Consider the following 13,939-nt stretch of genomic DNA (forward strand, 5'->3'; position numbering starts at 1 on the left):
ACTTCGTGTGTGCGTGTGATAGCTAGTGTCCTACTAAGGCTCACAGAAAACTAGCAAGTTACCAAGTTGTGAGGTTTTGGGGCTGAGCTAGTAACTAACTATGAAATTAGCATTTCGTAGAAACAGTTGAAACAGGCCTTGAGGCAGATGCCTTCTGGGAACTGCTGACCAGGAAGCCAACTGATGATCCTAGGTAGAGTGTTAAGGTTACTTAAACTAAGGGTGTTAAGAACTTGGAAAGAAAGAATTGTTCTCTAGGGACCAACTTATGTTTACAAAAATCCCCGAACTACACTAGCTTCAATTTTTCTTTAAGCGAGATTACTAGACTACTGTCATGGACTTCCTGTACCTCGATTTTTGTTAAGCATTTGACAAAAAGCACCTTGTGTTATTCCTGTGGACAAGTGAGAGAAATAAGCTTTGGATGAAAGTGATAATAATTCCTTTGTGTGTATAGGACACTGTAGTTTACAGTGTATGCTCATTTACTTCGTTGCTTTTTTATGAATGCAATGACTTAGCAAGGTTGACGGAACAGATAAGAGTCCTCATTTTTCAGATGAAGAAATTGAGACTCATGGGGATGCCTAAGGTCGTGGTCATATTGCTAGAAAAGGCAGAACTGGGTTTCCAACCCATTTTTGCCTCTGAGAGTCCGGAGCATGGCCCACCTTGGTACAACTGTGTGTATTCATGACCGGGGTGAGGCCACCATCAGATGGGTGGCTCTGATCCCGGAGAACCGAAGAAAGACACCAGCTCCCATCACCATCCCTCACTCCCTCCTATATATCAAATTTCCCACGTGTTGTAAAATTGGTATCAGTGACTGGTGTATGGGATAACAGCCTACAACCCATGTTCTTAACAGGATGAATCATGGGCCAATTTAATTAGATGAAATTTAATTGGAACAAATGTAAAAGCCTGCACTTCGGTTTAGAAATGTTCACCACAATATTTTAGTTTGGTTTTTTTTTTTTTTAAACTCATATATAAGCATCTGGAATTTGGTAATATTCCATGTGTATGAGGCCTAGCATTTTCATTAGTTGTAAGGATAGGCCACAGCGTGGCATGATTCCCAAAACACCAGGGTTCTAGCCTGCATTAGAATGATAAGGGATCCAGATGGGGAAATGGTAGCATCAGGGTTCTGCACTCAAGTCCCAGCTTTCTCTAGCGAATTCCCGGTGGAGATGGACCAAGAGGATCGGAGTTCTGAAAAGTGGGTCCTTCGAGGACAGTCATGGGGACTGAGGAGTCTCCTTAATCCACGTCAGCTGTTATGTTTATTGAGCTTCAGAATATCAGATGGGGCACAGGCAAGACGAGCGTGACAAGGTGCTGCCGACAAGTGTAGTGCTGACTCGAAATTGGCCATGGGGACTGGTCTGCTGCAGGAGGGGAGAGGAGTGGGATATAGGAGGAGGGCACCCAGGCAAAGCCACGGGGTGGGACCACTGTGTACGTTTGGGTGTGCGTCGTAGCTGGAGAACACGTTCCAGCATTTGACCGGAGCCAGGGCACGTGTGGGCCCGAGGGAGACAGAACGAGTATTGGGTCGGGCAGTATTGGTTGTGCAAAGTCCCCGACACTAAGCTGAGGAGCCTCCGGTGGTTGCTCCTGTGCAAAAATAGCAACTGAGATGAAGGCTGTGTGAAGACCGTTCTGGCAAACACAGGGAAGACAAGTGTAGGACGGAGGCACTAGAGGTAGCGGGACCAGTCGGGGGCGTTGCTGTGGTCCATACGGGGTGATGCGGCCTGAGCCATGGTAAAGGATGGAGAGCCTTTCTGAAGATGGGTGCAGAGGGACATGCCATCTGGTGGATGTGGAGCAGGTGGGTGGAGGAGACCTCGTGTGCCTCCAAGGAGATGGCTCCTAACGTCCTTTCACTGCCCAGATGCCATGCTTTCCATTTTAGTTCACAGCTAAGATGTGTACACTGGACTGGCACACTCACACGCAGCTTATTTCTTCCTTTCAAAGATACCCGCTATGCCTTTTGTCTTAGGCTGTTGAAACTAGTGAGATTTGGATGGATTGGCTTCTCTCTTCTCTCTTCTTCCAGGACCACAGTCGACCTGTGACAGTCTGCTTGGGTCAGGTTGCAGTAAGACATTGCCCATTGTATCTTATCTAAGAGAGTCAGGATAGTTCATTTATTTGGGGGGACAATTAAGACATCAGTTGTCCAGCAGTCTTCCTTATCAGGAGCATGGCTGGGAACCTCTGGCTGGCCGGCAAAGATATCACAGTGTCCATACCTTTCCCTGCTGGCTGCCTGCCTGGCTCAATCTTTAGTTGGCAACCTTGTACTCTTATTTTACACGTGATTTTAATGGGCTTGGTTATTTTTAGCTGCTGTCAGAGCAGAAGGAGTTGCTACAGAGAGACATGCTGACTCAAAACCAGTGGTTATTGGTCCCTGTGAAAAGTGATGTGTTGAGATGGGAGGAAGAAGAGCTCGGCAAGGTGGATGCAAGGTTCAAGGGTATCACTCTCAACCCTGCTGTGTTTGAAGACGGCTTGCCATTGTGCTGTCAAGTTCGTGGAGCATTGTGGCAGTCCAGAATGGAGATTTGGACTTCGTGAGGTTTTACATTTAGTGTGTTCTGCTTAGGAAGGCAGGGAGATGAGTGGTTTGCTGCCTACGGTCTCGATGACTTTGGTCCTCAGGGAGGACCTATTCGGTGAGGGTTTGCTGTATAGCTACTCCCTTTGAGACTTTGTGACCCCAGTATACGCCAGTACCTAGAGTAATGGCTGGCATTTGGTAAGCAATTGGTAAATATTTGTTGAATGAAGGATTCGGCACAGAGGGGGAGATCTAGTTAATGATGAGGCAACAAAGAATGGTTTCGAATCTTGTCACATTAACGGATATCCTATTGTAACCGCTAGACAGCACTTTACGTAATGGCCACAAAATTGTGTTTAGGTAAATGGCCTTGGAAGTGCAGCATGGTTCCCTAGGCGCTTGTTCCTGGCATACTTAATTTGAAAAGATTTTAATGAGTGTATTCTCATTTTTAGTCCTGCCGCTTGTGAAATAATCGGTCTGTTGTTTGTTCACAGCCCATCCAGAAAACCTGTTTCTTGGCCCCAGACTCCACACATCATCCATCCATTCATCCATCCGTCCGTCCCGTCCATCCAGCAAACAAACATTTATGGAGCACCTGCTGTGTGCCAGCCAGACACTGTGCTTTGGGGATGGAGGGAAGGAGAGGTGGTGCTCAGATGAACACAGCTGGACCTGCCCTCAGGGAGTGCTCAGTCTGAAATCAGGCGGGCAGCTGTGGTGCAGTGAAAGGTGTATGCCATAAAAGAAAGGGCCTGATGTGGGAACACAGAGGAGGGAGCACTTGCTGCCCAGGGGCAGAGGGTAGAGCTGGGAAGGCCGCTGAAGGAGGGAATGTTTGAGCTAAGTCTGAGGTGACAGTTTCAGGGGCTTCTAGGGGCTGCCTCAGGTGGTTTGTCCTGGCGGGCAGTGCACATAAGTTCTCTGGAGCCTTCTCAGTTTTGAGAGTGGATACTCTGCAGGCCGAAAGAAGTGAGAGATGGTGGGTTCAAGTGCTGTGGCCTTGACCGCCCTACCCTTAAGCCACCAGAACCTCTGTTTTGAATACCTCTCTATTCCAGCCCTCATAATTTTATCAGATTCTTTTTGGAGCTGGAAAGGGCCGTTGGGAATTCTCTCTTCCAGCAGAAGAGAAGAAAGAGCATATTCGGCGTAGGGAGGCAGGTGGAGGGAGGTGTTTATAGGTGAATAAAAATGGTATTTCCTATCCGCCAGAGCCTCTGTCTGCCACCTCTAAGTCAGGCGGAGGGTCTGCTGATAGAGGAGCCAAACTGGCTTGTCAGAAGGGACTCTCCACCCCTGCAAAAGTCCTTTTCCCAGCCTGTACCTTGAGTTCTTTCTAAATTTTAGAAAGACATCAGAAAAGATTTGGAATGACCTATAGAGAACCTTTGGCTGATCTCCCTCATCTGCCAGGTGCAGAACTGCATTGTTGTTTTTTGTTTGTTTGTTTTCAATTCTTTCTCATGAGCATTAAAATTACATACCTGGATGGTGAGCCCTGAACCAAAATAGACTCAAGTGGGGAGCAGGTTGGATATAGGACCAGTCGAGTGTTGGTAGCCCTATATGTCCAGGGCACCTTGTCCCATTAGCAGGTGCAGGAGAAGCTCAGAACACCGTATGGATTTGGGCAAATTATGAATCGTTTCAGGTCGTAGTTAGTGGCACATCTGGGACCAGAGCACAGGTCTCTCGTTTTCCTCCTAGCCCAGTTCTTTCTGCCACACCCTGCTGCTCAAGCTTCACTCTAACTAGTTCTGTCCCAGTAGGAAACCTGCTAATGAGCCATTGGCACCGTGATAATAATTGTTGCATAGGGTCAATAGTGCTGGATCGTCGTAGGAAAAAATATATCCAGAAAATGGATTGTTATGGGCTAGGAGGAAGAGTGCCAGAATGGTGATTTTTTTTTAAAAAAATTGTATTTGCTAACAACTACTAAATCAGTGTTTAAAAACAAAAAACAAAAAAAAATGAAAAACAAAACCTTGGGAAGAAAACCATCCCCAGTTTCTCTATCCTGAAAGCTATTGGAGTTTTGGCAAATTTTCTGTTTTATCAAGCAGTCCATGTATAACATGTACATATTTTTGTGTAGTTGGAATCACAGCTGCTTCTTCCATTGTAGTCTATTTATCTAATGTTGTCCTAAGAATTTTCCTTATTTCTGTCTCATCTTCATAATTATCCTTCGTAATGGCCAGTGCTCCAGAGTTTTGGTGGCCCCAGTTCTGTGTCCTTGTGATCGGAGTTCAGTTGTTTCTTTTTGCCCACCCTCCCCTCTTATTTCTTCGATAACGCTATAGAGAACATCACTGCACATCGAGCCGTCTGTTCTCTGTCAAACGGTTGCCTTCAGAGAAGTATTTCCAGAAGAGGAAGAGTCTGAAGGGAAGAGGCGGAAATCTAGGGACTTAGTTTTGATTTTTTAAATACTTTTTGTCACTGTTGTTTTGTATAACACATATACAAACCTACCAAAAAAAAAAAAGTACAGTGTCATGAATTACAAGAAGGCAGGCGCCCTGGTACCACCACCCAGGTCCAGAGCTGGAACCCTGCCCGCCAGCCGGAAGTCCACCCTGAGACCCTCCCAGTCCCATGCCCTCCCGGCCCCAGGAGCAGCAACTTAACCAGGCTTGATCGTAACCACTTCTTGACTCTGTTCCCGAGTATGCACCCCTGAACGTTGCAGTTTAGCTTTGCTTTATTTTTAAAAATGTCTTTTAAATCTCTTTTAATCTGTAGGTGTCCCCTCCATCTCTTCTCTTCCCTATATTCTGTTTGTTGAAGAAATTGGGTCATTCGTCCTGAGGAGTTTTTAGAATTTCCCACAGGCTGGATCTCGCTCTCTCTGATGGCAGCCCCAGGTAGTTTAGAACATTCCTCTGCATTCCTTGCAGTCAGGCAGTTGGATCTGGTGTTTGAATCAGCCCGGGATTGATTTTTTTTTTTTTTTTCCTGAAGAGGGAGAGGCACAGTGAGCCAGATTCTGTCATAGGTGGTGGAGTGTTTCTCATCAAGAAGTGCGTGATGTTTGCTTGGCCCCTGCTGCCCAATACTTACGTAGAGCCTGCCATTCAGGAGAAGTTGCACATTCATGATACTGCAGTCCTATGATCCCTTCTTCATTTATTTGTTGGAACACTTCTATAAAGGAAAGTTCTACTCCTTTGCTTTTTTGTTGTTGTTGTTGAGATTCATGTACCATACAATTCATCTATCTGAAATGGTACAAATCCAGCGATAACTGTGCTCACTTTAGCCGTCACCACACAAACCCTACATCCCTAAGCGACCAGTACTCCAATTTCTATCTCTAGATTGACTCGTTCTGCACATTTCATGTGACGTGTGGTATCATATTTGCAACTGGCTTCTTTCATGTAGTGTAGTGTTTTCAAGGTCCATCCATGTTCTAACATGCGTGTCAGAACTTCATTCCTTTTTATGGCCAAATAATAGTTTGTTTTATAAATACGACCACAATTTATTCATTCATCAATTGATAGACGTTCGGGTTTACTTTCAGTTGGGGCCTATTATGAATAATGCTGCTGTGAACATTTTTGTACAGCTTCTGTGTGAACATGATGTTTTCATGTTTCTCGAATCTGTCTCTACCTAGGAATGGCATTGCTGGGTCAAATGGTAACTATGTTTACCTTTTGGAGAAACTGTTAGGCTGTTTCCCAAAGTAGCTGCACAGTTTACATTCTCATCAGAAGCATATGAGGGTTCCGGTTTCTCCAACATTTGTCATTATTGGTCTTTTTTTATTATAGCCATCCTAGTGGGCGTGAAGTGGTATCTGATTGTGGTTTTGATTTGCATTTCCCTAATGAGTAATGATGTTGGGTGTCTTTTCATGTGCTAATTGGGCTTATGGAGAACTATCTATCTCAGTCTGTCTGTCCCCTTCGTTTATTTTTAATTGAATATTTGGCTTTTTATTATTGAGTAGTGGTTCCTTATACACTGTAGATAGCAATCTCGTATCAGATATATGATTTGCAAAAACTTTTTCCGTTCTGGGTTGCCTTTGTACTTTCTTAATGTCTTGGTGTCCTTTGAAGCACAGAAGTCTTACATTTTGATGATGTCCAGTTTGTTTTTTCTTTTGTAGCTTGAGCTTTTGGTGTCATATCTAAGAAACCATTGCCTAATCGAAGGGCAGGAAAATGTGTGCCTGTGTTTTATCCTAAGAATTTCATACTTTCAGCTCTTACATTTAGCCTTTGATCCATTTTGAGTTAATTTTTGTGTATGCTGTCATCTGCTCTTTGATTACGCAGTGCTACAGCTAAAGGCAAGATCAATGCTTGATTTTTCCCCCCTCTTTATTTACCAGTTTTCATAGGAAGGTGTTGGTTCCTATGAACTTGTTGTTCGGTGTTTTCTGTTTTTGTTTTGTGTCTTTGGGACCACATAGATCTAATCATGAGTTTGTATTATAGTAAAGCTAATTAAACATACACATTTGCAGTATGCAAAGTGATTTTGTTTCATATTTTAACATTTTTTTCTTTCTTATTCAGCTATCACATCCTAAATCTTCATCTATCCAATTGCCTTCCAGAAACATGCCAAAGGCCAGGATTTGTTTGATCAGATCGTGTACCACTTGGACCTCGTGGAAACAGATTACTTTGGCCTCCAGTTCCTTGACTCTGCCCAGGTCACGGTATGTATTCCTTTGATTCATTTCAGGACAGATTGGCTTTTCATGCTAATCACAGGTCCATAGTTGCTAGAAATTGGTAGAGGAACATAGAAGTGTAGCTGTGATGTTGCCATGACGAGCATTGGGGTGGTGGTGAGGGTGCCCGTGGGCAGTGCGTCCACGATGCCCCACCTTTGAGGTGGGCGACAGCCAGGAGAGAAGAAGAGCGTTTATGTCATACGTGGGTATGCATTAGGGAAGCATTCCCAAGCATGAGGATGCAATACAGGTACATTTCTAGAGTAGGTAGAAATCATTACAGAAATTCTTTCAGTGGAGCTGCTTTTATTTTTAACCAGCAGAAGAGGCTTCACCACCATCTTCTTGTGAAGCCTTGCTGGGCGTAGAGAGCAGGCGCTTTGAGCACGGCTGAATCCCAGCCAGGCTTGGGGTGGGGTGGGCGGTCGGAGCTGGTCTTGGCATTGCTTAAGAACCATCTTGCAGGCTCCAGGAGGTCGCGTTAGGTCAGCAAAGACTTCCCTTGCTGTGCCTGAGACAGAACTTTTCCTAGTGGAGATGCTAGAGTGAGTGAACTTGATGCAGCTCAGAATCAGTCATTTAGAAAGCCGGAATGACTTCAGAGTCTCCCCCTCCAACCAAATCTACCTTTGGGTTTCACAGGTGATTTATTCAACAATCTAAAAATATTTATGGCCTGCTTCTTGTGCACTGGGCCCCATTCTAAGCACTGTGGATAAAGCAATGAACACATATATAATATAACAGGTAGTAATAAATGTTAGGAAATATACAGCAGACTAAAGGAAAAGACAGAGGAAGAGGCATTGCTGTTTTAGACAGTGCGAAAGGGCGGGTTCCCTGCGAGATGCTTGAACTAAAGACCTGGAGCTCCTTCATACATCCTTAAGCCTTTCTACCTGAAAGACACTTTTTAGATACTTCCGGGGGAGGGGGAGGCGGGGCATGTGACTGTTGTAAAGTGAAGACGCTCAAAATCGATGCCTGGGAGTTGAGTCTGTCTGGGAATGTTAGTGCGATGGTAGAATTGGGACTTGAATACATCCTGGTTACAGCGCCTCCTGCCCCTGTTCCCAAAGGATGCCCCCTGTCCGCCTTCAGGACTTCCTGACAGCGCATCCCCTCACCCCGGCCCCCACCCTCCATTGTTGCTTTGAACACTTCAGGCACCTCCTCAAGTTAATGGTCCTCATCCCGTCTCCATCTCCCAGCTGTAGACTCTTAACTCCGGTTTGCCAGGGCCCTGGGGAGGGGCAGACCAGCTCTTCTCTTTCCATCTCCCTGTCTAATTCTGCTTCCTTTGAGGTTGGGCCCCTCAGTGCCCTGTCCTCTGACCTCAGCCCTGTCTTACTCCCTCAAGGTCTCTGGCAACCTCGAAAAGTTGCTGATCCTTAACAATATTCTGGACACTGTTTTCTCCCATGAAAGCTTCACCTGACCACACCTCGCCCAGATTCACTGTGGGTCCTCTTAGACACCTCTTCACTCCAAGATCGGGAATTCTGTTAGTCTGCATTCCATGATAACTTGCCTTGATTCCGTTTTTTACAGTCCCTCTACATCTGGGCTTGGCCCCTGATGCTCTCCTCCCGTCTCGTCCCGCTTCTCCCAGCCTCCCCCTGCCTTAGCCTTCCTCCTGACTTGGCAAAGCCTCAGCTGTCTCACCTGTGTCTTCACTTGCCCTTTGATTCTCCTGCCCCCATGACTGCCCCCTGGCCTCCCCTTGACACTCAGGCCCATCTGTTTCCTCCGCTGCTTCCAGGCTGCCACGCATTGCTGGAGAGTCGCAGGCTGTGCCTGTTGGCACCAGCACAGATCACAGGTTCAGCAAAGTCCAAGCCCCCAAGCCGCTCTGGGAGCCTCGTTAGCCTCTAGTGGACCCTTAAGTGCCCCATGGTTCCCCTTCTGAATCTCGACCACAGACCTGGCATCCAGGCCCCACACTGCTCTCGCAGTTGGCCTCACCTCCTGCTTAGTTAGAAGACCGAGGTCACTTAGCTAAAGCTCGTTTTGTCTTCCCCGTGAGACAAAGCAGCGAGTACTGTTCTGGGAGGGAGTGAGCCTGTTCCTCCAGCATTTCCTCCTTATACCTGCATCAACAGCTCCATTTCCAGTTGCTCCCTGAATGCCAAATTTAGGGCTGTCCTCTCTGTCCCCAGCATCTGACACTTGTCAGCCCTCCTCTTCCCTGAAACTCTTCTGCAGTCTGCCTTCTCCTGTGTATCTTAACCTGTGTAATACGTGATATTTTTTGATTTCAGAATTTTGACTTCAGCCCTGGACTAGGAGTCAGAACTGGACCCTGTTCCTAGCTGTCTCTGCCCTTGACTGGGCTTTAGATAAGCCGTCTTTTCTTCCTTGGTCTCAGTTTCCTCACCTGTAAAATGGGGTTCTGGGACCTGTTCTCCCAAGAGCTCTTCCAGGTCTAGTGTTCAGCGATTCTGAGTCTAACGGAGGTGGTAGGTGTGTTTCCCGCGCCTATCTTTGCTACGTAGAAAGGGCATCTCTGTCATTTCGGTCATTACAGCCAGGCACCTGTTGCCCTCATGGCATGTCCTCATCCCTAGGTGACCCTGCTCCAGCCATTCAGACTCCCAGAAAGCCAAGGATGTGGCTCTACTATGAAAGACTTTGCTGTGAACCTCTGCTCACTTGGCTGCCGGGCTGTCCCGCCCGCCGGTGCCCTGTCACTGTGAGGCAGGAGGGATGTTCACGACAGGATCCAGGCATCCTTCCCAGGCCAGTCACCTGCAGATGCTCACAGTCTGCAGGCTCTAAAGCCTTTCTAGCATCCAGCTCTGTGAACACGATGTGCTTTCCTGACCCACAGAAGCAGGTGCAGGGTCCTCACCTGCCTGACTCTAAGGATCCAGGAGAGGTGCAGTGGCGGCAACTCTCAGGAACCTTCTGCTCATCCGTGTGATTTATAAGCTGGGCTTCTTATAGGCTGGATGCTGAGCATGCCTACATTTATCTCTGTGTGTTCGCTTGTGCTGGTTCCCCTCCTGGAATACCCTTTCCCACCCCGTTTCAACTTCTGGCCATTCTTTAAAATCATCTCAGGTGGTTTTAAAAAAAAAAAGGACCATCTCAGGTGACACTCTGTCATGCGGCATGTCCTGAGCTCTCAAAGCATTTTTCCTCCTTCGTGTAGACCTCCGAGCTTATTTTTCCTTCTGGGGCAGCTCGCTCATTTGCCCTGGGGTTCATTGTTTGTGTATAGAAACAAAACCTTTCTGATTAGACCATCAGATTTAGGACTTCCTCTTCTTAATTTAGTGACTTAGTCTTTAGCCACACACAGAAGGGACATTAGGAGCCATCTGTCAAACTTTTTCATCTTCTAGATCATGGACCCAGAGCCTTAGACCTTGGCAAGTCACTTAGTGAGTAGCACAGCTCAACTCAAACCCAGTTTTTACGATTTCAGGTTGAAGTGCTCTTTTCAATATTCTATGCTCACCAGAGGTGATGACATCTATTTCAGGGAGATTGAAGGGCTCGAACGAGTTAAGGGAGGAGAAAGGGTTTTATAATCTGACAGGCTGATTGGGGGGGACCAGAAGTCATCACAGTGCCCAGCAGTGACATGCTGAGAAGGTTAGCTAGAACTTGCTAGGCCACCTTGCCTATGGGAAAAACCTTGGTAATTTAAGCCAGAGCCCTTCGGGAGGGTTCTCTGTGATGGTTTCTGGGGTGTCATTGATTTCTGAGGGCCTGGTACAATGGAGTTGGTAGCAGGAGACTGGATGTTGTGGCACGTTTCTGGGGAGAGTGGGGTAAAGGAGGGAGGCCCTGAGGGCAAAGTCCACTTGGCCATTGGCTTATTACTTCCTAATCGAGGCTCGCACAAGGACTGACACCCCCAGCCAGCCCCTGACATCCACATCAGAGGGCTGGCAGGGGAGGGCTCTTGGCACAGATCTCGTGGAAACCAACTTCTATCTCAGCTTCCTGCAAAGCGCCAAGCCTGGTTTCCATAGTGCCCTGCCCAGCCCTGAAGCAAGGCCAAAGTCTATTGGCATCGCCTATTTTTAGCAGTTGGGGCTGGGGCCTCCTGTTTCCTTTTCCATGTCAAAGCCGGAAGACCACGGGCGGGGGCGGAGTGGGGGGGCCCTCTCTGTAGATCTCACTTTTGCATAGCTCCGAGCATGGCTTCTATTATTATGTGCCAAAGCCCTTTTCTGAGAACTGGGGCTCTGGCCTGCACACACCCGACTTCCTCACTGCCTGGTCAGATAGCTGCTCTTTATTGAGCCAAGCATATCTCAGTGAAGGTTTTTCATAACTCATGTTTCGCATTCATCACTCATCCGTAAAGCTGGCCAGAGAGCAGACCCATTTTACAAATGATGAAGCTGAGACTCAGAGATATTAGGAACCTTGCGAAGGTTAGAGTTATCATTCAGAACCTGGTCTCATTCTGAAGCCCAGGACTTTCCACTGGTTTCATTGCATGTGGTAACGTGACACACACAGTGAAAGAACATTCAGGGAGTAGCTGTTCAGCATACTTTGGTTTGGAGCTTACTCAGTGCCCAGCTTTGTGGCGCAGAAGTGAGCTGGACACTGTCCCTGCCTGCCACATTCTGGTGGAGGAGCCAGACAAGCAGTTCTTGGAATAGAGTGAGTTTAGCCCTCCACTTGGGGACCCTGGAGGAGGACTGCCTAAGTATCATGGATGAGATGAAGAATGTATCAGGCGAAGGGCGAACATGGGGTGCACCACCGAGGATGAGAGGACCCTGCCAGGTAGAGGAGTGGGAGGGATTTGGGGCAGGGGTCATAACAACCCCACCAAGCAGGACCCTCCCTCCCCATCTCTGGGGCAGGTATTGTAGAGGGTGGGTGGGGCCATTGTAAGTTCATTCCTAAGCCCCTCTGAAAAGGGATCATTTTATAGCGATGTGTTTTACAGCGAGGAATCCAGAAAAGGTGATTTTGGCTTTCCTCTCAAGACTTGTGACATGTCTTCTCTCTGGTCTTTGCAGTGTGGAATCAGGTAGATGGATGATAAGAAACCCAGGGCTGCAAGGTGAGGGTGACGCAGTCATGGTGACTGCTAGTGAGGCTGAATGCCAAAGGGACCATTGAGGCTTCACCCTGATGATTGCCTGGGATGTCATCGCCTTTGCTACCTGTGAGGACACTACTGAGTGTTCTCACCATTTCAGCTGTGTCTGGACGGGAAGCAGGAGAGTGTAAACACTAATAGTGGAATGTGTTACCATGAGAGAAAAAATTTAAAACCCTTCCTTCCATTTAAGTGGTTCATTGCAGTTTCCACAGACAGCTGAGTCTTCAGACTCAGCTGAGTCTTCAGACAGTGTGTGAGGGGTCAGCTCAATGCACAGATGAGGAAACAGGCTCGGGGGGGTCCTTGCTCATGGCCTCACACCAGACGAGTGGCAGAGCTGGGACTTAAACCCTCATCTTCTGCCTACTTCCATTTTAGTATAAAGAAGTATGAAATAGCTCAAGAAACACCTTGGGCCTCCCAGCTACCTGTTTCTGCATGGTGGCGGGGCAAGTGTTTTCCTGCCCATGTGCAAATATTGGTGCTGAATGGGGAAAAGGGTGCCTGTCGGCAAAGGGGTCTCTGCAGTTGATTTAGATGAATCCCCAGGGAAACCTCGAGTAGCTGGTATAAATGGATTTGGGGGCTTCATTCTGGTGACGGAGGAGGAGAGAACCCCATAGAGAAAGGATCTCAACCAGTGGGCAGAGAAGGCACTTCAGCCAGTGTGGTGTGGGGACCCAGAGTGTCAGACACTCGACACAGCCAGTGTTAGGATCCTGCCTCCTCCTCATGCGTGGTCCTGGGCACGTCACGTGCCCTGGCTGTGGCCACCTTCATCTGCTCCGAGGCCTGAGAACGTGATGTCGATGAAATGGTCCAGTGTGCGTTTTTTTCTAACACCACCAAACAATTCTGATACCATCTACCTGGGGATAGCTTCAGATCCCACAGGTTAAGGGCTCAGTTTCATAAGACACCTCCCAAGCTCACATACACTTCTCATGTCAGTTATAAGATTTTAAGCAGTGACATTCTACAACCAGCCTTCTGCATGTCATACTACCAGAACTGATGTACTGTTAGAGCAGATGGGCTTTGCCAGATCATCTCACATCTTGATTTATGGGAAGGGTTTGCCAAATGGACTTGGATGAGAAATTCAGATTGGAAACCACCTTTCTAACACCTGTTAGAGGATTCGAGTTAAATGTCTCGCCCTCTGAACTCAGAAATGCACCTGTCTGTTTCCAGGGTCTGCTTTAATGGTCTATTAAGAGAGCTGGAACTGTTTGCCTTGGCCTTTGCTGACAGGCAGCCTGGCTATGTTTAGCCAGGATGCAGGTGAACATCCAAGACAGGTCCTACTGCTACAAGCCTCGGATGAGTGTACTAAATGCCATGTGGGGCCTTAGTGCCCAAGTATTTGTGAGATGTTCTTATGGGATAACCTATGGGTGAGCAGAATCTGGTCAGCTCCTGCGGCTAAGGAGAAAGTTAGGTCATTTTGAACGGGTTGGATACAAAATAGGTTTTATGATCTCTCCTTTTAGGATGGTAACTGGTTTTCTTATCGCCTCTGATGCTGACAAGCAAACCTGATCTGAACCCGACAGGGTCAAAGAGC

General features: G+C 47.3%; 1 protein-coding gene across 6 annotated transcripts in view; it reads left to right on the plus strand.

Moving 5' to 3' along the window:
* Positions 1 to 13,939, plus strand: part of EPB41L4B (erythrocyte membrane protein band 4.1 like 4B) — a 117,611-nt gene that overhangs the window by 26,137 nt on the left and 77,535 nt on the right. For all 6 annotated transcript variants that reach the window (XM_036238962.1, XM_016130036.2, XM_036238964.1 and 3 more), the window contains exon 2: positions 7,173 to 7,277. In XM_036238962.1, the coding sequence (XP_036094855.1) occupies positions 7,173 to 7,277 (105 nt within the window). The remainder of the gene's footprint in view (positions 1 to 7,172; positions 7,278 to 13,939) is intronic.

This window comes from Rousettus aegyptiacus, unplaced genomic scaffold (genome assembly GCF_014176215.1).
Source record: "Rousettus aegyptiacus isolate mRouAeg1 unplaced genomic scaffold, mRouAeg1.p scaffold_m13_p_3, whole genome shotgun sequence".
In the NCBI taxonomy this organism is placed as follows: domain Eukaryota; kingdom Metazoa; phylum Chordata; class Mammalia; order Chiroptera; family Pteropodidae; genus Rousettus; species Rousettus aegyptiacus.